At 45.5% G+C, this 22,649-nt stretch overlaps 1 protein-coding gene across 7 annotated transcripts in view; it reads right to left on the bottom strand.

Annotated features, from left to right (window-relative positions):
* Window positions 1-3,221: 3,221 nt before the first annotated feature.
* The window catches only part of TLK2 (tousled like kinase 2), a 44,254-nt gene continuing 24,826 nt past the window's right edge, over window positions 3,222-22,649 (bottom strand). For all 7 annotated transcript variants that reach the window (XM_074892514.1, XM_074892519.1, XM_074892520.1 and 4 more), the window contains 12 exons: window positions 21,770-21,906; window positions 20,231-20,383; window positions 16,632-16,698; window positions 14,678-14,775; window positions 14,221-14,302; window positions 12,474-12,565; window positions 11,411-11,500; window positions 10,748-10,917; window positions 9,120-9,258; window positions 7,893-8,004; window positions 6,789-6,896; window positions 3,222-5,937 (listed from right to left, as the gene is read on the bottom strand). In XM_074892514.1, the coding sequence (XP_074748615.1) occupies window positions 5,764-5,937; window positions 6,789-6,896; window positions 7,893-8,004; window positions 9,120-9,258; window positions 10,748-10,917; window positions 11,411-11,500; window positions 12,474-12,565; window positions 14,221-14,302; window positions 14,678-14,775; window positions 16,632-16,698; window positions 20,231-20,383; window positions 21,770-21,906 (1,422 nt within the window). In that variant the 3' untranslated portion in view covers window positions 3,222-5,763. The remainder of the gene's footprint in view (window positions 5,938-6,788; window positions 6,897-7,892; window positions 8,005-9,119; window positions 9,259-10,747; window positions 10,918-11,410; window positions 11,501-12,473; window positions 12,566-14,220; window positions 14,303-14,677; window positions 14,776-16,631; window positions 16,699-20,230; window positions 20,384-21,769; window positions 21,907-22,649) is intronic.

Below are 22,649 nucleotides of genomic sequence, written 5' to 3'. Positions count from 1 at the left end.
GCTTTGCCAGCTGCTGGGGTCCCTCCAGGGGCTTGGTCAGCCCCACACACCCCTCGACCCCCTCCCCAACTCTGCTGACTCCCAGCACTGCAAAGGGGGGTCCCTTTGTGGGTGCCCTGTGCTGCAGCTCTCTGAGCTCTTTGCTGTTCTCTCTTCTGCAGCCCTCAAAAGTCAGGCAAGTTCAAGCTGCAAATAATTTATTAAAACCAGATGTGCTCACTCAAAGCTGCCACGAGGAATTTCAGGGCGCTCCAGCCCTGGGAGGGCCAGCGCCGAGATCCCTGCCCTTCCGCCGCGGGGGCGAGATGAGGCTGGGGGCTGCCTGGGGAGCAGAGCTGCCCTCTGAGCCCGCTGCCTCTCCTTCCTCCCCAGCCTCCCCAGGGCTCCTGGAAAGGGGCAGGGAGGAATTCCAGCCATTTGCAAGAAATTCGCCTTTTAGAAAAACACTTTCTCTGCATGACTCAAGAGCAAATTAGCAGAGCTGGGTTGCAGAGCAGGGAGGGAAGGCAGCTGGAGAGCGGCGGAAGACAGCACATCCCGAACGGCATCTTCCTCCTGCTGGAAGCAGGGATGGGATGGGGAAGCAGAGATCCCACCCTGTACCGCGGCCCTTTCCAGCAGGAGCAGTGTGGTCCAGTGGCTACACAGTCAGCCCCAGGTGCTTTGTTTCCACCTCTGCCACTGTCTTACCTCACAACCACGGGCATGTCCCCTTCCACCTCTGTCCCTCACCAGTCCCTTTAGCCTGGAGGGGTTTTGGCATCAATCCCAGCCGGTCTCCTGGGTTTGGGTGCAATCGGGTGGATTTTCAGGATTAGCAGGAGCTGGGATGAGCCAATGCTGAACAAAGCAGGTTTTGAGCCCTGATCTCGACGCAGAGCTGAGCCAGGGCAAGAGCAAGGAGGTTGCCGACACTGTGTGCTCGTGGCTCCCGCACAGCCGGTGGCTTCGGTCAAGAGAGGACAGGGCTGAGCAAAGCTCTGCTTTTTTTCTTCCCGTGAACGCAAACCAGAGCCAAGCACCTCATAAACCCACTGCCTGCGTTCCCTGTGGTTGCTGGAGTGGGGATAGGAGATCTGGCCTGCACGTGAGGCAGAGTCTCCCCCTCTTCATGCTGCTGCTCCCCACAGCACCCCCACATTTCGAGCTCCATCAGTGCCTTTTTAGCTCCAGCTGGACCACTGCACCCCTCTGCCCCCTCCCTGCAGCCCAAGTAACAGCGGAGAGGAGAGCAGCTCCCGGCCAGGGCTGCCTGGGGGCTGGTGAGGTCCTGCCCGCACTGGTGGGGCAGATGGTGGCTGCCCTCTAGTTTCAGGCTTTACCAGATCAGCTCGAAGCACTGAACCTCCCCTGCACCAACCCAGCAGCCGGCAGGCGTTTGGAAACAAGGAGCAACAGGGCAATAGAAACACCGAGCTGCAGCCAAAGGATGGGGGGAGAAGAGAGACTGCAGCAACCCGTCCCACGGCAAGATGCAGGGCTGAGATGAAGAGGAGCACGGAGGAGCGTGTGGCGCTGGCAGCGGGAGCAGCTCCTCACCAGACAGCACGCGCCAGCGGCTTTTCCCGGCCTTCGCGCCCCCGTGCAGTTAATGCATAAAATGAGAGCGTGTCTCAGCCCCGGTCCCGGCTCCCGCTCCCCCGCCCGGCACAGACAATAGCGTCCTTGTGGCCAAGACGCCTGTTTCTGGGTGTGAACGCGGCGAGGGGAGGCCGAGCGGCTCCGCGTTTGCTTGGCCTCTCACCCCCACCCAGGGCGATGGCCGTGGGGCACCCGGCTGCTCCCGAGGGCGAAGCAGAGACCGTGGAAATTCAGGGTCTGGGTGCAGATTCATTGGCAGTGGGTAGAAAAGGTTTCTCAGTGCAGGGTGGGGGTCAGGTCTGTGCTGGGTCCTGCTTCCACGTGCTCCAAATCTCCTCTGCCCCCCGCGATGGGAGTAGGGAGGTTTAAGTCAAAGCTGCTCGCATAGCACCCGGAAAATAACATCCTCCAGCAGCAAACCCCAGGGAGACACTGGCAGCGGTAGCAAACCTCACATCGAGGGTTTGCCAGGTCACAAAATAAACTGGGACTGGCCCATTTGGCAGAAAGCAGCTCATTTCATAGCGTGACTCCTAACCGCTAACATAGGAGGCGAAGCATCCAGCGAGGCAGCCCCTCAGTCAGTCGCGTTCCCGCTGGCATCAAGCTGAGCGTGGGATCCCGCGTCCGTCCCCGCTCCCGGGCTCGCCACGCAGGCGGAGTGGCTATCTGGCCCCGAGGCCTGGCCACCACCACAGGACGCTGGGGCATTGGCCGCCAAAGCCCCGCCGCCGTCTCCCCCTGCCCAAATCTGCGTCGCATCATCCAAACTGGCACGGGGTGCCAAAAAATAATCAATTGCAGCAGCGGGGAGGGAGCTGAGCTGCTCTCGGTGTTCGGTTTCACTCGCGCTCAGCTGAAAGCTGACTTTAACTTCAAGTGCAGCGAGGGTGACGTCAGGTTGGTGGCAAAATCCTGATCCCCAGCAACTCTTCCCCCGCAGGAACCAGGCTCTGGGGGGCAGGTACTGCCCCGCTTCGCAGGGGGGAGGCGCAGGGATGCCCCGCACAGAGGCTGGGAGATGCCTGCAGAGGTGCTGGGCACAGGAACTGACCTTCTCGTTAATAGTCCAGATATAAGCAGACTTGACATCTTCAGCTGCCAAGGTCCTTTTCATTTTCTATTGTATGTTTTTTTAAAGCTGACAAGACAGCCATAAAAAAATTAAAGGAGCTGCGTTTCTCCTCATTACTCAGAATGGTTATTCTGGGTGACTGCGACCGGAGCCTCGGGTGCCCGTGGGCTGGGGAGGGGCCGGCGGGTTGCAGCCACCGCCTCTCGGTGCAGTCAGCCAGGGCACGGGAGTTCAACACAAATTTTCATCAACAGACACAAAAAAGGTGGGTTTTATGCCCTGAACATACATAGCTTCTAAAGGCAGTTGCTACTCTACTGGAAACGAGGGACAAACCCACCTTGGATGTCTGTCTCGATGCTCCAGAACATCAATGCCAGTAATTAAATAAGACTTGGTAATTTTCAGCGATTCCCCCCTCCGACGCAGGGATCTCACTGCTCTGAGCTGTTGAATGCAGCCTTCCTCTATCCTTCCTCATCTTGTCCCGTGTCACCTCCGCGCAGCCACTGCAAGAGAGCTCGTGCCAACGCTATGAAGAGCAAAACAGTAAGAGCCAAGCAAATCAGTTTCTTAAAACTTATTTTAATATCCATGTCTCATCTGTTGGGTAGAGCCAAAACAGTCTGGCCTGGTTTTAAGTTACAAATTCTTCATACACTTTCTTTAAGTAAATGAACAGTGTGGCAATAGGGTCTGTTATTGGAAGTGAAACCCATATTAACAAGGAAGGGGTCGCAGCCAGAATTCTACCAGGGTTCTTCACTGCTGTCAGCCCCAGGAAAGGCCAACGCTGTCCCCAGGCCCCTGGATGGGTGTCGCACAGCAGGAATAAATGCATCTGACACAAAACTAATCACACCCACAGAGATAGCACACACTGTATGTCCAAGAAACAACGGGGCTGGGATAGAAAAAACCCTTTTAGAATTCTCCCTGATGTGGACAGACACCAAATCATCAGCTTCAGCAAACGGGATGAAGCATCAACCCTGATTTTGCCTGACAAGAGGCTGAAGGGACATGGTGAAGCGCTGCTTGCTAAACAGTTAACTTCTGGAATAGAGCAGCAAGGATAGCAAGAGCTAAGAAATTATGGCTGAGGATTTAAAGATGCAGTATTTCTTTTCTTTGTTTAGAACACTGCAGTTTAGAGACCACCTTAATACAGCTGCATGTGAATACATCCAATTAAAAGCCCAAGAGTCACTACAAAAATAGTAATAAAAATCAAAGCAGCAGAGTTCTCCACTTTCCAGGTCCATTGCTTAATTTCAACAGAATCCTCCATTTTTCAGTTAACTTAATGTTCCTGATCAGGTTTAAGCGTATTTGCAGACGATGGCTTACAGTAAGGCAGACAAGTGGTAGTTGTCTCTGAAAGTGCGTGACGGAGAACATCGCTTGCCCCGAGAATGCCATTGGGGTGCCGGGCACCCCAAAGGGCCCCCGCGCTGCCGGCGCGGCGGGTACAATCCTGGAGGTGCCACGGAGAGGACAGTCCACACCACAGTGGTCTGGTATTGGCTTAGGAAGTGCGCACAGGGCAACTTGTTTTTTAAACACCACCCTGAATTGCAGTAGTGCACCGCTCGGCTCCCTCCCGAGACAAACCTTGCTCTTGAACACTGCATCTTTAAATATTTCTGGCTCTGAACTCCTGCCACATGTTAGGAGCGCTCCAACCTGGCTGCCACATGTTCAAGTGCTGTGCTTTTTGTGTGTGTTTTCAGTTTTCCTTCGATGTGGGGGGACAAGGGGGCAGAGTGGGGACAAGAGGCTTGCGTTTCACAGCAGGCAGACTCCAGCTGAAGGCGTAAGGTCCCTCCAGGCAGATTACAGAAGGGAGACAAAGAGCATGATCAGGGTGTTTGCTCCCTTCAAGAACACTATCTCATTCCCTCTCATTTGAGGGCAGATGCAGCGATGGCAGCAAGTTAGGAACAAGTTAGGAACGTCAGCAAGTTTTAAAAGAGAAGTGTTAAGGGAGAGAGGAAGCTTTGCTGCCAAGTCACCTGAGAAGAGCAGACAAGTCTTCAGCTTCAGATTTTTATAACGTGAACAAGGTATGTACAGTACTGCACGAGCACAGATCACACCCGGGATCAACTGAGCTGTGCTCTGATTCTTCCCCGTTCGCTGCCTGCCTTTTCAATGGTCAACAGGTATCACACTCACGAGAGCAGAGAGCATGTCGTGAACATGCCAGGGGGTGTTTTCAAAAAGAACAGCACTTCAAATAAATTAAAAAGGTGCAACCGTTGTGAGAGCTATGAAGCAGCAGCTGAAAACCTTGTGGCAGTCTGAGCTGTGATCCGCTCTGATCACAGGAGATCTACGCAGGCCTGTTCTCCTTTGGGCTTCACCGCCCTCCTGAGAAGGTGAATTATTCGTTAAGAGGCCACCCCAAAGGAGCAGAAAAGCTGCACCATCCGCAGAATGGACACTGCCATGAACCTGCTAATATGGGTTTCACTTTGAGACCAGAAAACTGTTTTCTTCCAAAAAATTGTTATTTTTAAAAAACTGAAATTAATTAGGGGTAAAACACTAACTCTAGTGCCATGAACAGGCAGGATCAACTTTTTTCCCCTCCAAAGGGCAAAGAGTCATATACCATCCCCAGCTGAACCTTGGTGCTTCGAGCTTTTCAGGAGATGTTACCTAAACTTTATTAAAAGAAAAAGAACAATGTTTAAATATCAACACTGGACTAGCCCAGTCTTTTTCCAAAGTCCACATTCTTCATATGAAGCACACACGGCGTCCTGGATTCCCCAAGGCTGCATGTTCAGAAGTTCACAGTACATGGAACCATGTCTTTTTGTATTTTCTTGAGTTTCCCCTCCTTGCTCAGAGCAGCCACCCTTTTGTGGTCATTTACTGGATAAACCTCAAGCCATCTCCTATCCACATGGCTTGGCCTAGATGACGAAGGTTTTCTTGATGAGAGTTGATGTTGTCATGCTCTATGGATGGAAAAAAGCAAGAGAAAAAAAGCACCTGGTACAGGCTTCTTGAGACCCTTCCGGATTCCTCTATTCCAAAGCTGTTTCTGAAAGTCTTTTTGCCGGTTTCTCAAGCAGTTTTTGGCCTATTACTCTGTCTCAGTTTGAAGAGCTGTTATTGGATGATCCAGAGGTTGATGCAATCGCAGCTCCAGCTGGGCTGCTTGTGGATACAGATTTGCGGATGTGAGGCAGCAAGTATGGGTCACAGGCCAGCTGCTGGACATCTATCCGATCCTCCTTTCGGTAGGCCAAACAGCGTCTGATAAATGCCTGCAGACACCCCAACGGCAAAACAAGAATTAGTAGACGGACAGAAACAGGAAGCTTTCTTTGACTGATAACTCTTTGGGAGTGGGGCCAATCTGACAACCCCAACGCTGAGATTCCTTCCCCAGTGAGCACAGAGACAGCCTGAATCACAGAATCATCTCGGTTGGAAAAGCCCTTGAAGCTCCTCCAGCCCCACCATGAACCTCACCCTGACCGTTCCCAACTCCACCAGATCCCTCAGCGCTGGGTCAACCCGACTCTTCAACCCCTCCAGGGATGGGGACTCCCCCCCTGCCCTGGGCAGCCCATTCCAACGCCCAACAACCCCTTCTGCAAAGAAATCCTTCCTAAGAGCCAGTCTGACCCTGCCCTGGCGCAGCTTGAGGCCATTCCCTCTTGTCCTGGTGCTGGTTCCTTGGCTCAAGAGACTCATCCCCCCTCTCTGCACCCTCCTTTCAGGGAGTTGCAGAGGGCCAGGAGGTCTCCCCTCAGCCTCCTCTTCTCCAGACTAAACCCCCCCAGTTCCCTCAGCCGTTCCCCGTCAGACCTGTGCTCCAGACCCTGCACCAGCTCCGCTGCCCTTCTCTGGACACGCTCGAGTCATTCAATGGCCTTTTTGGAGGGAGGGGCCCAAAAAAAAGCTCATCTTTTGTCAGGAGAAAGCACGGGCAGAGGCACACACTGCACTGTTCAATCCTCAGCCTGACAACTACAACGCAAAGCCACTGACCACTCTGCAGGAGGCAAGTGTTAAACACACAACTGCTGGTTTTAGGGAAACCAAGAGGATGGAAGTGCCCATGCTGATGGCTGACATACACAGTACGACCACTCGCTGCAGCAACACTAACCTTTGCTTCTGGCGTGACTACTGGCTTTGGAGGGAACTGCACCTCGGTAGCTTTCAGAATTGTGTTCTCTTGCAGAATATCTTGTTGTGACTGGTTGTGACCGAAGGGCTACCAAGAAACAGAAGACAGTTGTTAAAGGGACAGTTGTTAAAGGTTGGCGACAGGCCTTAAAAAAACCCCCGTAACACTACTGTTTATTATCACTTTTTCCAGGCAAGAAGCCCATAAATGCTGTGAAGGTGCTGCACATTCCAGCCAGATGAGCAGGACACATTGCTCCTGTGCTTAAACTGAACAAAAGGGATCAAGCTGGAACATGTCTGGGGTGTTTCCGGCTCAGACAGGAGGGATCTCCACCTGCTTCCAGATCTCATAGGTCAGCTTCAGCATGTGCAAGAGGGCCTTCATCTATTGAAGCTGACAGGAGATTCACCCACCTCAATCTTCGCTGGGCTGGTTCCACCAGTTGTCTGACTGACAACACTAAGCAACGCAGGGTGTTTGTCAGCCCAGCCTTTCACAACACTTGGTTACCAAGGACTTGTGAAAACAAGAGTTGATGGAATCCTTTTTCCTTCTCCAACCTATTTCTTCTGTTGTCATAAAACAAATTACCTGCTCTCAGGACAAATGATCTTTTCCTGATCCAGACTCCTCCCTTCCAAAAGCCATCCCAAAAAACTTCTAGAGGGGGTCTTTGTACCTACTTTTTTTTCTAATACAATTGCAGCCATCAAGCAGTATCAGGCTCGATCGACAAAGACTTAGTGCACTGAAAGCACAAAACAACACCAGGCCAAGAACCTCGGGTGTCTGGCTCTGAACGATACCCCTGTCCTGCTCATAATGGCCTCAGTGGGAACGTGCCTGGTGGAAGGAGATGTTCTGCAGAAAATTGCTTCTGAAGGAAGTGCCACGTAGAGCACAACACAACCTAGTAAATTCTCCCCACTTCATTAGCATGGACTCTGCCTTGGAACTGATGGCAAGGAGACAAGGAGGAAGGACCTTCTAAGCCTGGGGAGGAGGAGGAAGCAGAAGCCAGAGCTGCCTCCCAAAAGGTTTGGGAATAGCCACTAAGGAAGGAGCTAAATGCCTTCTTACCTTTCTGCCATAGAGACACTGATAGAAGATGACTCCCACTGACCAGACATCAACTTTATTTGAAATCTTTGGAGGTTCTTTCCCAACCACAAAACATTCTGGCGGCAAATACCTGATTAGAAGGAAGTGACAACAGGTTATGAGCAGCATCTCCAAATACTTTCAATTTTCTTTAGAAAGGAAGGAACAAGCTTCTGTGATCAGATATTGGCTTGGTACTTGAGGGACCCAATTTCATTCCTGTGCATCTCTGGGCCAAGATCACCAATGCATAACCCCTCCTGGGAACAGTGATCCCAAGGGCTCTCCAGAAACTCGTGGTCTGAGACAGTCAGCACAGTCAGTTTCTTTTCACCAGAGCACATAAAATAACCCCATTTTCTTTTATCTTCAGAACTGCTATTTGTTGTTAAAAGGGCTCGGCCAACAATTCCACAATAGAAACACACAGCCAAAATATGTATTTCTAGAAATACAACCCCAGATGCCACGTCCTAGCTAGAGACACTCAGCCTTGCTCAAACTACAGTTAGTTTCATTTTTAGGAACAGAACTGTACAATACAGAACGCCTTAACAAATGTTCCTGTACTACTGTTGCCCATAGTGACAGTCTGCAGCTTGGGTAATATCTAAGAACCACATTCAGTGGCGCTCACTGTAGGTCTTGCTCTCAGCCACGGGTGATGCAGTGACACCACTTGGCACTCAGGATAAAGTATTGCTGAAAACATCTTTCACGTGACACTTGAAAGCGAAGCTCTGGCTATACACAGCACTATGAGATTTAGATCTTTTGTAAGAGCTAACTCTGGATTTTCACCTCCTCCTTCCAGTGGAATATGCTTTCCATCTCCCTGATGTACCTGTATTTCCAAACAGGCATGGTATTCTCCTCCTCCTTGCTCAAACTGTTAGACAGTGTCATTATGGACTGTGAAATAGCAGCCAAGCTCCACTCCAGAGCTTGCTATCTCAGCAGCATGTAGCATATGCAGTTTTTCACCAGGCCCTTTGGATAAGAGATGGTTTTAAAATGTATAAACGTTAACCCACTGAAAAGTAAAAAGCTGCCAGCCTCAAAAGGAGCTCTGTGACAACAAGAGCAGTTTCCGGGGTCTCAAACCTCCAGTGTCTCAAGCTGTCACAGACAAAGCTGACATAAATCCAAAGCTGTTTATAAACTGTTCTTGATCTGTAACTTGCAAGTGCCCCAGGCAACGCTTACCAGTAAGTACCAGCCCCCTGCGATGTCAGTTCCATGCCATCAACAGAGTTGTAGCTGTCATCATCCATGATTTTGGAAAGTCCAAAATCTGTGATTTTTATCTCTCCACATGCAGTACCATTGACTAGAAGAATGTTACCTAGACAGAGGAAAGAAACAGTCCCTTAAGATACATATCTAGCAGGAAAAAACAAGAATAAAATTGCACTGAACTCTGGCACTCTGCACGAGAGGTCAAGGAACCTACACAATGAGCTGCAGCAGATGTTTTAACACTCAATACCCTGAGCTCCAGAGGCAACTCAGCTCCCACCAAGTGCTAGAACTGATCTGCCCCTCCTTGAATGACCCAGTGGCCCGACGTTACTCGGAGCCTCCAGATTCTGAGCCCTCTGAGCCAAACGAGCTTGATGCCCATGCTGTTTTGACCCCTCCCAAAGGTCCCGTTGGAAGGGCAGGTCAAAAAGGAGGATTAAGCAGGGAAGTACACATACACAGTTATGACTCATTCTGCCCAGAAGTCCTGACTTGCCCTGGCCTCTCAACAAGCCAGAAACTCTCTCCTTCCTGGCAGTGCTCCCCAGTGGCTTTCTAAGCTCAAAAAGGACAATTACTGCTTAGGCAAGAATCTTTTACAAATCCATCAACGATCAAGAAGTCAGATCATCACTGTTTTTCTCAAAGCCTACAATAAAGCAGCAGAATCGTGCGTGATGGCAGTGGATGAATCAGAGCTTTAGACAACTGTAGGCAGAGCTCTGCAACATGCTCAGACAACATGAGAACAGTCGGCAGCTGGGGGAAGAAACAGGGTCACTAGAACTAGTGCAACAGCACCACCTCCCGTACAGATTCCTCGTGCTGATGCAATAAACCACATCACATACCAGTTACACAATGCTGATGAAGTGCCACCAGTACAGGGAGACAAGCCAGGGAGAACTGCCCAAAGAGATGGCTCAAGTTTACTGGACTAGGAAAAGAAAAAAGCTATGTATCCAAGAGGCATCACCCCAAAAGAAAGCACTTCCATTTTTTCCCCTCGTGACTCTGCCCAGTGGTAAAGGGAGATCTGCAACAACATTTGGAGAGGACCTTCTACATGGCAGATGCTACTGAATTCAAAGGCAGACCTGAGCAGTTTGACTGTGTATCCTCAGCTTTGTGAGCTGCCACATGATGTGAAAAACCAAACACTTCCAAGTTAGCTTCTGCCATCAAATTTTCAGGCAGATGATTACAGAAAGAATAAGCCAGAAGAATGGGAACATGAAACACACCAGTAATTATGGGAACCTTTATGAAGCAATAACAGAAGCTCTCAACAGCAGAATACAAGCAGGACATTAAGAAACCAAACAGACACTTGGTGGTTCAAGGGCTCATTCTGAACAAGGAGGCTACTTTTTCTGGAATGTCACTTCCTTGTTTTATGTTGCAATTCTGAGAGACAATACCCTTTTCTCAGCATGTTCTACACATTTAAGTTTTTTTCTTGTTGCAAGTTAGTTTTCCCAGACAGCCCTGTCTCCTTTTCGCTGTCTGACCAAAGTAAACTTCCCCATGTTACTTACAACCCATTACCTTTAGTTAGCATCCTTAAGCAGTCAGCTAGCAGCACAGCATACCTGGTTTAAGGTCATAGTGTATGATGGGAGGTTTGATTTCATTTAAGTACTTTAAAGCATTCACAATCTGCATGATAATGGATCGCGCCTCTTTCTCCGACATTAACTTGTGCTGTTTCAGGTAGAAGTCCAGATCATTTCCCTCACAGTATTCTAACACTGTACAAAACCTGAAGGCAAAACAGTAGTTGTTGTAATTAAGGCACCTGATAGAAATCAGAACACTTTGTTATTGCTTGTCTGTAAGACTCACCTATTTGGTCAATATATTAAATTAAGAGTTCTCCAGCCTATTAATCCCTTTCTAAAAATAAGCTTCCAGGAGCACAGACCTCAACGCTCAACAGTACAAAGGTCAGAGATCCCCCATTAAGTAGATCCAGAAGCAGAAAGCTGTATCAGCTGGGGCATTTGCCCAGGCCAACAAAGAGTAGGATTTACTAGTAAAACACCACATTTGACATAATACAGCATACTGGTTTGTGAGGTGGCATCTCTAGAAAACCAACATATGTTGAAACCGCCTCAGGTATCTCTGCAGTACAGTCTGTAACATTGGTATGGGCATTCTCTGGACTCTCCTGTAAAGTTTTAAGAGAACAAATGCTTGGTCTGTAGTGAATGGGTCAAACCAAGTCAAAAGGACACAGCAACATAACTTACGAGTCAGTATCCAGCGAAAAGTAGTCATATAGCTTAACTATTCGAGGATGATCCAGTTCTTTGTGAATTCTGTACTCTCTACACGCATGTCTGAAAATAGGAAAGTCTGAGCATTAGTCATACGAGTGACTTAATTCTAAGTTCTGCAGATAGCGAACCCAGACATACCACACAGCAGTCCAACTTCAATCAAACCCATGCACATTAATCAGACAGCTTAAGGAAAGGCAAGCAAATGAGGAACTGTGCAGAACAGTTCTTGAGAACCACAGAATCTGAGTGCATCTCCAATGCTGGCAATACTACAAAATAACTAATCTTGATTAATGGTACTGCTTGCCAAAACAGAATAACCTCATAAAATAAATCGTTAGGGGATCCAAGATAGCTGAATACCAAAATCAGCAAGTTCTAGAAAAATTCCATGATGCTCAACAGCCCAACTTCTAGGCTGCACATTCAGCTTAGTTTGTCCCAGTGACCTGTTGGGGAATTAAGATCACAGCTTTACCTTTGAAGCTCTGTCGAGAAGGCTTGGCTGCCATTCTGCAGAGTTTATCTAAACCATGGCATTAGGGAGCAAGTGTTACCAACACCAGAAAGCTTCCTATACCTCCCTTCTAGGCCATGACATACTTACAGTCCTAATCATCTGTGACAGGATTAAGTATTCTAGGAAACAAAGAGAAGGGGAAGGCTTTCAGGGAGCAAAATGCAGGTGTGTACCTGGAAGATGGGCATGACCAACTTTTTCCCACAAAAGCAGAGTTTAGACATTTCAGAGAGGAGAAGCCACTTTAACGTCTTCTTCACAGAGCACTACTGGTGCCTCAAAACCTTGGGCCCTAGTGCTTACACAAAACCATGTGTGTGTGCGCTGCATGCACAGGTTTAAAACATTTCTAATCTGACCTTAACTTTTACAAGTAGCTACTGGGACAGAAAGTGGCTTTTGAAATGTGGCAAAACACAGGAAAAACACGGCAGCCTGTTCGCAGACACTGGATAACTAAATACAGGAGGAGTTTGGAAACACGGCTGTCTGTTTTACAGCCTTACTTACTTGTGATAGTTTTCTTTCTTCTCATCTCTCCAGTTTTTATTTAACTGGTGTATTTTCACAGCTACATATCTCTGTTCTGTTAAATCAAATGCCTGCAGAGAGAAGAGCTGAAAATCAGTAGGAATCACAACTTCAAGTTAATACTGCAAAAGCAGACAAGCTCTAACAAACCAATATCCCCACCCAGGAAATAAGCATTACAACATACTGAGTGAAGAGCAAACCCGCATTTTGATGTAATTAGTTTCACTAATGAAACCAAGCAACTCTGAAAACAATTGAATATTCTGCGCTTTGATCTGACCTTCTCATGGGCTCTAACTAGCGCCGCATTTATTCTGACATTTTACCACCAGAGCTACAGTGGGATCAGAAAGGCCACATTACCAAAATATAGACAGTTAATCACATGGGGAAAGACCCTGTTGTTATTCCTCCAAGCCACCTAACTCGTCTTCTACACTCAGTTAAAAAAACCCCAAAACAAACAGAGGATTCTCAATACGTTGTTTCACATGGGTAGCTCAGCTCTCCGTCCTGGAGCATAATGTTTCAGCTTATTTAGAAGCTGAAGAATTCAATGGCAGAACTGCATAAATCTTTGCTGTATTTTTCCCTCCAGTTTCTTGCTGTTTAGGCAGTCTTTAAAGAATGGACTGCAATTGCGCTCTTGGAGAAACACAGAAATCTTTTACCTTGTCTGAAAGCAGCAACAGCTAGTAACTTATAGGAGGGGCAAAATCTTATTGTAAGCAGACAAGGATAAACTGTGTCCATCTCTAAAGTCGTATACTTAACTCCTAATGCTTAACAGACTGGCCAAGACCCTGGAGAAGAAGGGCTACACATTTCTTTGTTTTAATAACATAGTTACAACTCAAACTCACTCAGGTATGAAGCATACATACCCTCTTGCTTTCACCTGTGGAGCCAAGGCTTTCTACTTAGAAAGCCTCCAAAGAGCAATTCAGAGTACTTACATGCAGATCACTCTCTTTTTTCACTACCTGAGCAGTCCAGCCCCCCGGTTTAGATATCTATTGTTGTACTGCATCAAAATAATAAATCACTGTGAAGTTTCCAATATTTGCGTTGACATAGTTATTTTCATTCTAGCCAAATTCAACATGAATTAAGAACTACTAGGTACAGATGGGGAGTGTTTAGAACTGGAAAGGCTTTAGGCGTAATAGCCAAATAGCAAGCACCAAAGTATCACAGGTCTTGGCCACGCAGGAGTGCTGACACACAAGTAATCCTCAGTTCCAAGGAAGTCCCAAGACTACACACACATACGCCCAGAGTGTAAAATGAAGACACAAGAAAAAAGCCTTCTACCCCCAGGAAATGAAGGCTTTGCTCTTATTACTGGAGCCATTTTCTCTTATTTACAGTGAGGTTCAGACTTGCTATGCCATGCTCAACAAAACTTCGCTACTTGAGGTATTTGTGTGTAGCACTTGAAGAAACAAGCCGTTTGCTTCTCCATCGTGACAAAACTTGCAGACTTGGTGCAACATTTTCTTGAAACATACATTTGCAGGAAACCTGACCTCTGAGGACAAGGGCAGAACCTAAAAAGCTCAAGCCTGCTGTCTAATGCAAGCCAGATGCAACATGTGCTTTGTCCTCCCTTCTTCCCTCCAGAACCACACACACCATTGAGAAAACAAGTGTAAAAATTCTGCTTACTGCAATATTTCACTGCAGATTCAGATTACACCACAGACTGCCACTTCAAATTTACCTTATATACTTCACTGAAGCCGCCTCTACCCAGAAGATGTAGCAACAAATACCTATCATTTAGCGTTGGATGGTCTTTAAATCTGGCAAGAAAGACACAGTTTAAGAACACTGACAGCAATAATGCAATCTACTGCACAATAAATTACAGCTACTACACAGCTTAGAAACAACATTTTTACATTAAGACAGAAAAATATTAGAACTGTGTTAATGACTGATAGGTTTGATACTGTTTGATCACTTTGCACTGATGAAACACTATATAATGGTACCCTTCGATGCACTTGGAAGCCTTTGTCTTGCATGAACTTCAAGTTATACCACTGTGCCATCCCCACAGTCAAGTGACATCTTAAGTTGTAACACCAATTTAAAAAAGATGAAGCATTTCCCATTATGAAGGGGACAAATGAAAATTTGTTATACATTCTTGTCCCTGAATCCCACGTGCTTACTGTGAATTATCTTCATTGTGTATCCTTTTCAATTCCCTGATATGTAGATTTCTAACCCTCTCTAGCCGTTCCAACTCTGCCTGGATCTCTGCTTCTTCCTGCACAAGGGAAAACCAAAAGGAAAACACAACACTTAAGATAACGCAGTTAGAATTTTCACCTGATCTGCAGCAACACAAATGTAATACCAGTAACTTCTTCACAGCTGGAAAATAGCTTGTTTGGGAGATTAGAGATGGTCATAGTCAACTAAGAGTCATGTGGAAGGTGACAGGAATGAAAACTGACTGGGCAGTTTCACTTACACCTACACACAGACAGGAGCAGACATATCTTTATGCCTTCTTGTTTTTAACATTTTCTGTAATTGAGAAGCGTTGTTGCTCTGATCCTGCTCCTTCCCTGATTAAGTGCTATGCAGCTGTTTTTGTGGGAACTCAGCCTCTGCTGGGACAAGAGAAAGAGGACAGCCCTCAGAAGTAAGGAACAGGGGTACCATGATGCCACATGGGGATGGGGCAGCACCTGGAGAGGATGGAGAATGTCAAAGGACAACATTGGGCCCTATTAGTGGTAAACAGGTCAAAGTGTAATTTAGTGCCATGTGGAAGTTCTGATACACTGTTTGTAGAGTTGGAAGTTCTAGTACCCTCAGCCACGACACCAGAATTCACATCACTGTGGACAGCGTTGCAAACCTCAATTAAAACGTGCGCCTTCAGCAGTACTATTTGGTATATATGACTCAAGGGACATAGTTACCCATTTGTCTTGTGACTCTGTTCCTTCCCTTCTCAACTTGTTCTATTTTTAGGCATAAAGAATGAGCCAGTTTCCAAAAGTGGAGAAGGATAAGCACAGCTTCAGACAATGCCACGATCCCAGAACATTACTTCATTTTCCATTAAGGTCCATTTCCACATGGATTCCTCTGTTCCAGGGTGGCACACTACATGCCAGCATAGATGGACCCGCAATTAATCCACTCTAGCAATGTGGAACCTGTAGGGCAAGCATGCCTTTAGCATACTCCTGCCCATATCACTTATCTTTGCTCCCAGGTCAATAAAACACAATGGGCAGAGTGCCAGCGGATTCCATGTGTGCATTCACTTTCCCTTGCCACTGAAAATAACAAGGAGTACAGGAGCATTAATGAGGCTTTGCATTTAACTTGTCTGTCAAGGTTACAGGAAAAAACTAAGTGTAGAGCTCAGGCACCACCTGAGAAAAGAAGGGGGACTCCAGCAACGCGTTTGCACGCTTCCTCTTTGTTTCATAGGGGAAAGAAAACTCTTTGGCCTTAGCAGGGATCACAGCTAACCAGGAAATGGCAGAAGACATCTATTTTTTTTTTCAGTACTTCATCTGTTGAAGTGTCCCAGCAAACTTATTTATAGGTTATTGCAATCACCTTAAAGGTAACCAACAGCTTATCTAAATATCACCTCACTTGCAGGTACAGTTCCTACTGAAGCCAATGTACTTGGAAACACATGTGCATTACAACTACCTAAGCAGTACTAGTTTCCAAAAGCCCAAGAGATTTTATTGGACTGTTACTGATAATGCTGGTTACTCAATATTGCAAAGAAATGGGAAAGTCAATGATGGCTGCAGTTTTTCTTCTTGTCATTTTCTTCCCTTGGTCCATTCCTTCATGTTCCCACATATCAGACACATACAGAGCCCAGCACTAGGCAGGTCACAGTGACAGAATAAGATGCATCAAAACAGTGGAGCTCCCTGCATGAAATCATAACTGTAAGGACACAGAAATCTATCTACTGAAGCAAAGAACATCCTTCCTGAATACCACTGCCCTGGAAAAAAATTATTACAAAATCCTGGCCATCCCTTTCAAGCAACAAAAAAACCTCTCAATTATCAAACAAACAGTAGTGATCTCTACTCAAAAGCCCACCTAAAAGCCTTTTCTTCAGTTAGTTCTTACCTTTTTAAGATGACCTAGTCGGAGTTTGAAGATTTCTTCCTGTTCATGGTACTCTGCTAACGTTAACCTGCGGAGAAGAGACAGATCCAGTGTGTTAGGTTTCAGTGCCTGTGATGAAGTGAACAGTCTGCAGAATACACATCGCCACTGGAAGTGACAACTACGCAAAGTATGTCAACAGTTGGCAGAAAATATTGTAGGTAAACTCTGTAATCTATTTTTTTAAAATAATCAATCTAAAGGAGACCAAAAGCTTAAGCCTTGATAAAGCACATATTAATTTCAAATCCAAGTCCCTCGTAACACCTATTTAGGCTAGTGACTGACTTTTAACAAAGAAAGCTAAACTATAAACTAAATGCAGAACACTGAAGCACAAGTATTCTATATCTTATTTTTAAGTTTAAAGTTTTCTTTACTGACTCATTTTCAAATTTTTCTTTGTCATAAAAGCTGGATAATTCAACCCTGCTATTCACTCCGGGACTAGCAGTACACCTGGCCACAGAACCAAACAGAGCAACGACCTGGATTCAGAACTTTTTCCTGTTTCAGGCTCTTTGAAGTGGCTTCCAGGGAAACCTTGGGAAAGTTACTTCACCTGACCATATCTCTGACCTCCTGTGTAGTTAGGAGAAGCAATGGGGTAAGTGGAATAATCCCCATTTTCCTGATGGTAAACGATGTACAGAGTTTCCATCCTAGGTGGCTGGTCAAAAAAAAGTTTCATAATGTTTTTGATGTTTTTATAGCTAAAGTGTGCCATGTAGAATGGAGGCAAAACACTAAAATAGTGACAGATCCCATCACTTGCAAAATGTAATGATGTGCTGAGATCTTTAAGGTTAGAAAAATGAACCACTGTATTAATTTTCTCACAGCATCACACATGTGAACATAAAGCTGCGAAGCCCTATCAACTGCATCTGTTTACTTTGTAAATAAGATATGCACGTGACAGCATATACATATCTTTTTTGAACCTAAATTGAGTTCAACGCGTATCCCAGGAGGATTCCTGTCGCAGCAGTTATGCTCTGCACAGTACTTAGTACAAAGGGTGGTGTATGAGGTCTCCACAGCATCAATACCACAATTAGTTTCAACAGGGGAGCGAGTCCTGTGTCTGCACCAGGCTGTGGGACCTTGGCTCACTGTACAGTAACTTGAGAGGAGGTAGTATTTAGCTGATTAAGTGCTCATCTTGAAATGCCCCAATTCCTCTTCACTGTTGGTAACACAGAGGGTCCACATAGCTGAAATAAGTGCTAAAGCAGTTGTTAGTTGATAAATTTAATGCAAAACTCACATGCGAAGTTCCCTTTGAAAGAATCTCAACCATAAGGAACTGCTTATTACAAATTAAAGATACATACAAAGCACAGCTAGTACGATAGATGTTTACATGTTGTCTCATTCCATATAAAAGCATGTTAATTCACACATCCCCCGCCCTCCCCCTGACAGCCTGAATTTTATTAAGATTCAGCTAATATAAAAGACTGTCCCTAAAATTTAGGTTTTTGGCTGGTGTTTCTGTATAAGGAATAAAAAGACAATTGAATAAAGCAGCAACAAGCTTTCTACATATTCGTGTGCACAAATGAAATACAGGGCTGAACACCAACAGTCTACTCGTTAAGCAAGAAATGTAATGAGTACCACCAGGCTAAGGCTGCCCAAAATAGCTGCCTGTTAGCAGCAAGCATTACAAAAATCAAGGGGGCTCTAACACAAACACTGCTCTGTTTCACAGATGCATGCTTGAAATATACTACTTCTAGTGCAGCTGAAGACTCTAAGGCTGCCCAAGCTGCCCTTACAAACCTCAAAAAGCCTCAGCAGATTAATCTTCCTGAATGAAAATCTTTCTGTCATTCACAGGCTAGAAACTAGTTTCAGGAGAACACATGTTTAAGTTCGCATCATGGGACCTTCCTCTCCTTTTTAGGACACAGCAACAGCCATGAACCAAAGAGGAACCAAAAACTAAATGAAGGAATTTGGCTGTCTGCTCCTCATTCAACTTTCAGAAACATTTATATTCAACTTGCTTAAAGACAGCCTCTGTAAGAATTCCACAAGGAAAAAAACCTCCCTGCAAAAAAACCATAAAATTCTGTACCTGACACACAGCGATCCAACAAATGCATTTACAGGATAACTAATGATTAAGCAAACAGTCAGTCAGTACACCTGCTTCAGCTGACTTGCAAAAACAATGTTTTCATAAGCTAAAACACTCCACATGAACCACATCCATACACTGGCAAGCAGTTTTTATCAAGAATGCCACAAGAAGCTCTTCTAAACCACAAAGATAAAACCCTGAAATATATCAGTGAAGAATGACAAACCAGCAAGAAACACAGAGAAAAAGACCTGGTAGCACAAAAAGCCTTACTAGCAAACCCAGGTAAAGCCAGATTACCTCAAGGCAGGCTCACAACACAGGCAGAAGCTCACTAGATATCACAGACATTAGTTCTTCTTAAGCTCACTTGGCCAGAACAAGGGCAAATGTCTCTATTCAAGCTATTTATTTGCAGAAAGCACATGGTGCCCTCCAATACAATACACCTGATCTGCAGGCACCAGCATCCTATCTGGGGGCACAGCCCTGGTTGCTGAGAGCACCCTGAATATCACAATTCACCCAGAGTGTGCCATCTCTGCTGTGACTGCAAAAGGCGGTGGGAGCTTTTGCTTCACATGCACTTTTAAAGGTCAAGACCAAGAATTCACAAGGATCCAGGAACTCTGAGGTCAAGCCATGCCCAGTAGATGTAGTAGTGCAAAAAGAAAAGTGTCACTGAGAGTTATGGTATTAGCCAACAGCAATAAAATGAAGCCTGTAAAGGAAACTGGTAGAAGGTTGGGGAACGTCTCTGACTTAATGTATTTCCAACTCACAAAAACTCCCCAAAAAATAATGTTCTAAATTTCTTGTGAGACACAGCTTTCCTCTCTAACAGCATCAGGACTCTTGAAGCATCAGTAACTTCAAAAGAGTTAGGAAAAAAAAAAAATCTTCTGTAAAAAGAAAGAGTATCACTTCAACTACCTTTCCATCTCCCTGACTCAGCCATCTGTGAAGGACTGCTTTGGAGATACAGGTCAATGCTTAATGCACTGTCTTTATAGAGAGCATCTTTTTTCTTCGGTATACCAAATTATTTGTTTGAAAAGCCTCACCAGAAAGTACATGGAAATAAAGGTTTCTAAATGTGTGTAATTTTTTTTCCTTAAAAAAAAAGCACCACATATCACACAAGTGATACCAAAATCATTCTGAAGTTGCAACACTAAGACACCACTTTTCAAACCTGATGCAACGGGAATACTGAAAAAGTTACTGCATTCAAAAAGAGTTAAGCTCATACAAAGTCTGGACTCAGCAATGATCCTTGTTTTACTCCAATGAAAACTATTTAGAACTGCAGCCAGATGTTGCTGAATGCCAGGCTAATTCCACAATACTCATTTGTGCATGGAGTGAAGCCTAGAGGCAAGGGCAAGATTCCATTTCCCAGTAGATATTTTGTGCTCTAATCAAAGCATGCAGCTTTGCAATGCACCAAGAAGGCCACGTAACCTACGTTTCATTTTCTGCTCCATTGGTCTTGTTCTTGCGCTGCTTCTGCTCATTGCTTGCAGGAGGGGTCTGTCCCATTGCAGGTGGCTTCCGTTTTGCTAACATTTTTCGTTGTCTTTCTATTTCTTCCCGCTGGGAATTTATCCTTTCCTGTTGCCTGGAAAGAAGAGAGTAGAAAAAGCATGAAGCAGATAACTAATGGTATGTACGTGGTTGTCTTCAGCATCTGTTCTTAACAGATTGGAGCAATGAATTTCAAATCAGTTGTACTTGTAAGATTAGTAACAAAATATTTTTGTACAGAAAAGGGGGATGTGCCAAACATTATGACTCAGATTTTTAAAGGTATTTTTACATAAAAGGGGATTCTTTTCCTGGCCCACAGAAACCTTTCAGTAAGTGAAAGGTTTTATTCATGCAGAGGATATCCAAAACCAAGGAGCTGCTAACCTCATGGAAAACTCAGGGATCCATGGTAAGTCTCTAACTTTCCACACACTATTTCCTAGAAGGCTCTGTTCTAAATATCAGACTTCCCTGTTAAAACTATTCCTGAAGTCTGGCACTGTCTGAGAAAGAATCTTTATACTTCAATGGTACACTTAAACTATCCTTAGTTCCCTGAAATATAACCAACACCATTCCCAATGTCACTAAGAAAACAGTCTCTCCTCCGAGATAAAAAGACTATCTTAAAACACTTTACAGTGATAAAAAGCACTCTTGAAATTTCAAGGCTAAATGAGCATTTACATACTTAATTCACTTATAAGACTAAGACTGCAGGTAAATATTCCATAAGTATTTCTTCCATGTCTTACAGCACAAACTAAGGAAGAATTATAAAGTTCTTAATCTGTGCCTAACAAGAGCTGCACCTCCCTATCAAGACTACAGAGAAGTGATATGATTTTAAAGGATCACACACAGCTCTCTCTAATGCAATTAATTTGCCAAGTCCTACTTAAAGGTCTAGGCCAGGTGGGAATTGACTGGATATTTCCATTAACATGCTGCATAAAAGGGTCTCTGATCTTCATTTCCAGGTTTCTGCAGCCCCTTTGATCACTGTTACCAGGAGGCAAAAAAAAGTTAAATAGTATGGATTTCTCTTTTAAGCTTCTCTACTTTCTACTTTAAAAAAAAAAAAAGCAGCTAATTAACCTTCCTTGACTAAAATATGCAGGTATGCAAATCCAATTGACTGACTCATGATACACGTGAGGACTTGGTCCAGCCCTCCACTCTGAGCACTGCGCAGCCAGGTAGGTGCACTCAGAATATCCAACTGGGCAGCCTACTGCTTTCCAACCCAGAGGCCAACTCAAACGATTTGATTCCAGTTCAAGTCTCCGGAGGTTTAAGTGGAAACATATTTCTCACTTCAATGCAAAAACGTTCCCCATTGTCAGCAGCTGAGTTCCTGACTGATCCTTTCATGCATCAGTCGCACCATTCTCACATTTTGACATGCAAGACATCACACACAACTGCTCAGTTTTTCAGTCTCTGCCTCTGAACTTAAAGACAACTCTGTCCTCACTTGATGAGGTTCTGGAAGGCGTAGCCATCTGTCCACTGCTCGGTGAAAGACGCCCCGTGCCGCACCGTAGTGAAGTGACCTAGCCTCAATCGATCCTGCATGCTCTTATCTCTGCATGCCATCTTCTCCTGTTTTGACTGAAAGCAAAATAAAACACATGTAAAAATATAAACCATAAATTAGCAGCTACGAGCTGTGCTGTGTTTTAAATCACTACCAATTCTTACCACTTTCCATTGTTTCAGTACTGCCGATCTGAAACCCAGCTGAAAACCACTGATCACATTATTACTGGTGCTTCACTCTGGTCTGACGGGCGTTTGTTTGCCTCCTTTCTGCCATTTCAGCCTCACCTTTCCTCCCCCATTACTGCTTGGGCAGGTCACCCATTCTATCATCAGTTGAAATCAGTCTAGCAGTAGGATTAGAACTTTCCCTTTGTATCAGTAGCTGAGCTTGACCCCAGACATGGCTCTGATCAGGCCCTTATTCACTCAAACAGGAGACAAAGGAAGAAAATGCACCCTGAATTACTGTTAAGACTAAGATAACAGTGATCAGCCAGCTCAGTTCTAGACTTGCACCACTTCCAGAAGTGACACAATCTCAGTTAGGTCACCAACATGCATAAAAACTGGTGGTGGTGTCTGTCACAGGGTGTTTCCGTTAAGTAAGAGGAAACTTCCAAGGCCTGAGATGAGAGCAGCAAAGTTTCAGTCAGTTAGGATTAAAGATGAACCAGCAAAGCTCCTCCCTGGAGCTACACACCACCTATCCAAATGCCAGGTCTGCCTAATGCCTAGCCCAGAGTTACAAATCCTCCCAGAAAGGGGAGTCCCATTCAGCCAAGAACAATCAGCTCTGTGACAAAGTCAGCTCA

The sequence above is a fragment of the Strix uralensis genome, chromosome 22, assembly GCF_047716275.1.
Source record: "Strix uralensis isolate ZFMK-TIS-50842 chromosome 22, bStrUra1, whole genome shotgun sequence".
Lineage (NCBI taxonomy): Eukaryota > Metazoa > Chordata > Aves > Strigiformes > Strigidae > Strix > Strix uralensis.
The sequence above is the reverse complement of the archived record's forward strand: the minus strand, read 5'-3'. Positions and strand labels throughout refer to the sequence as shown.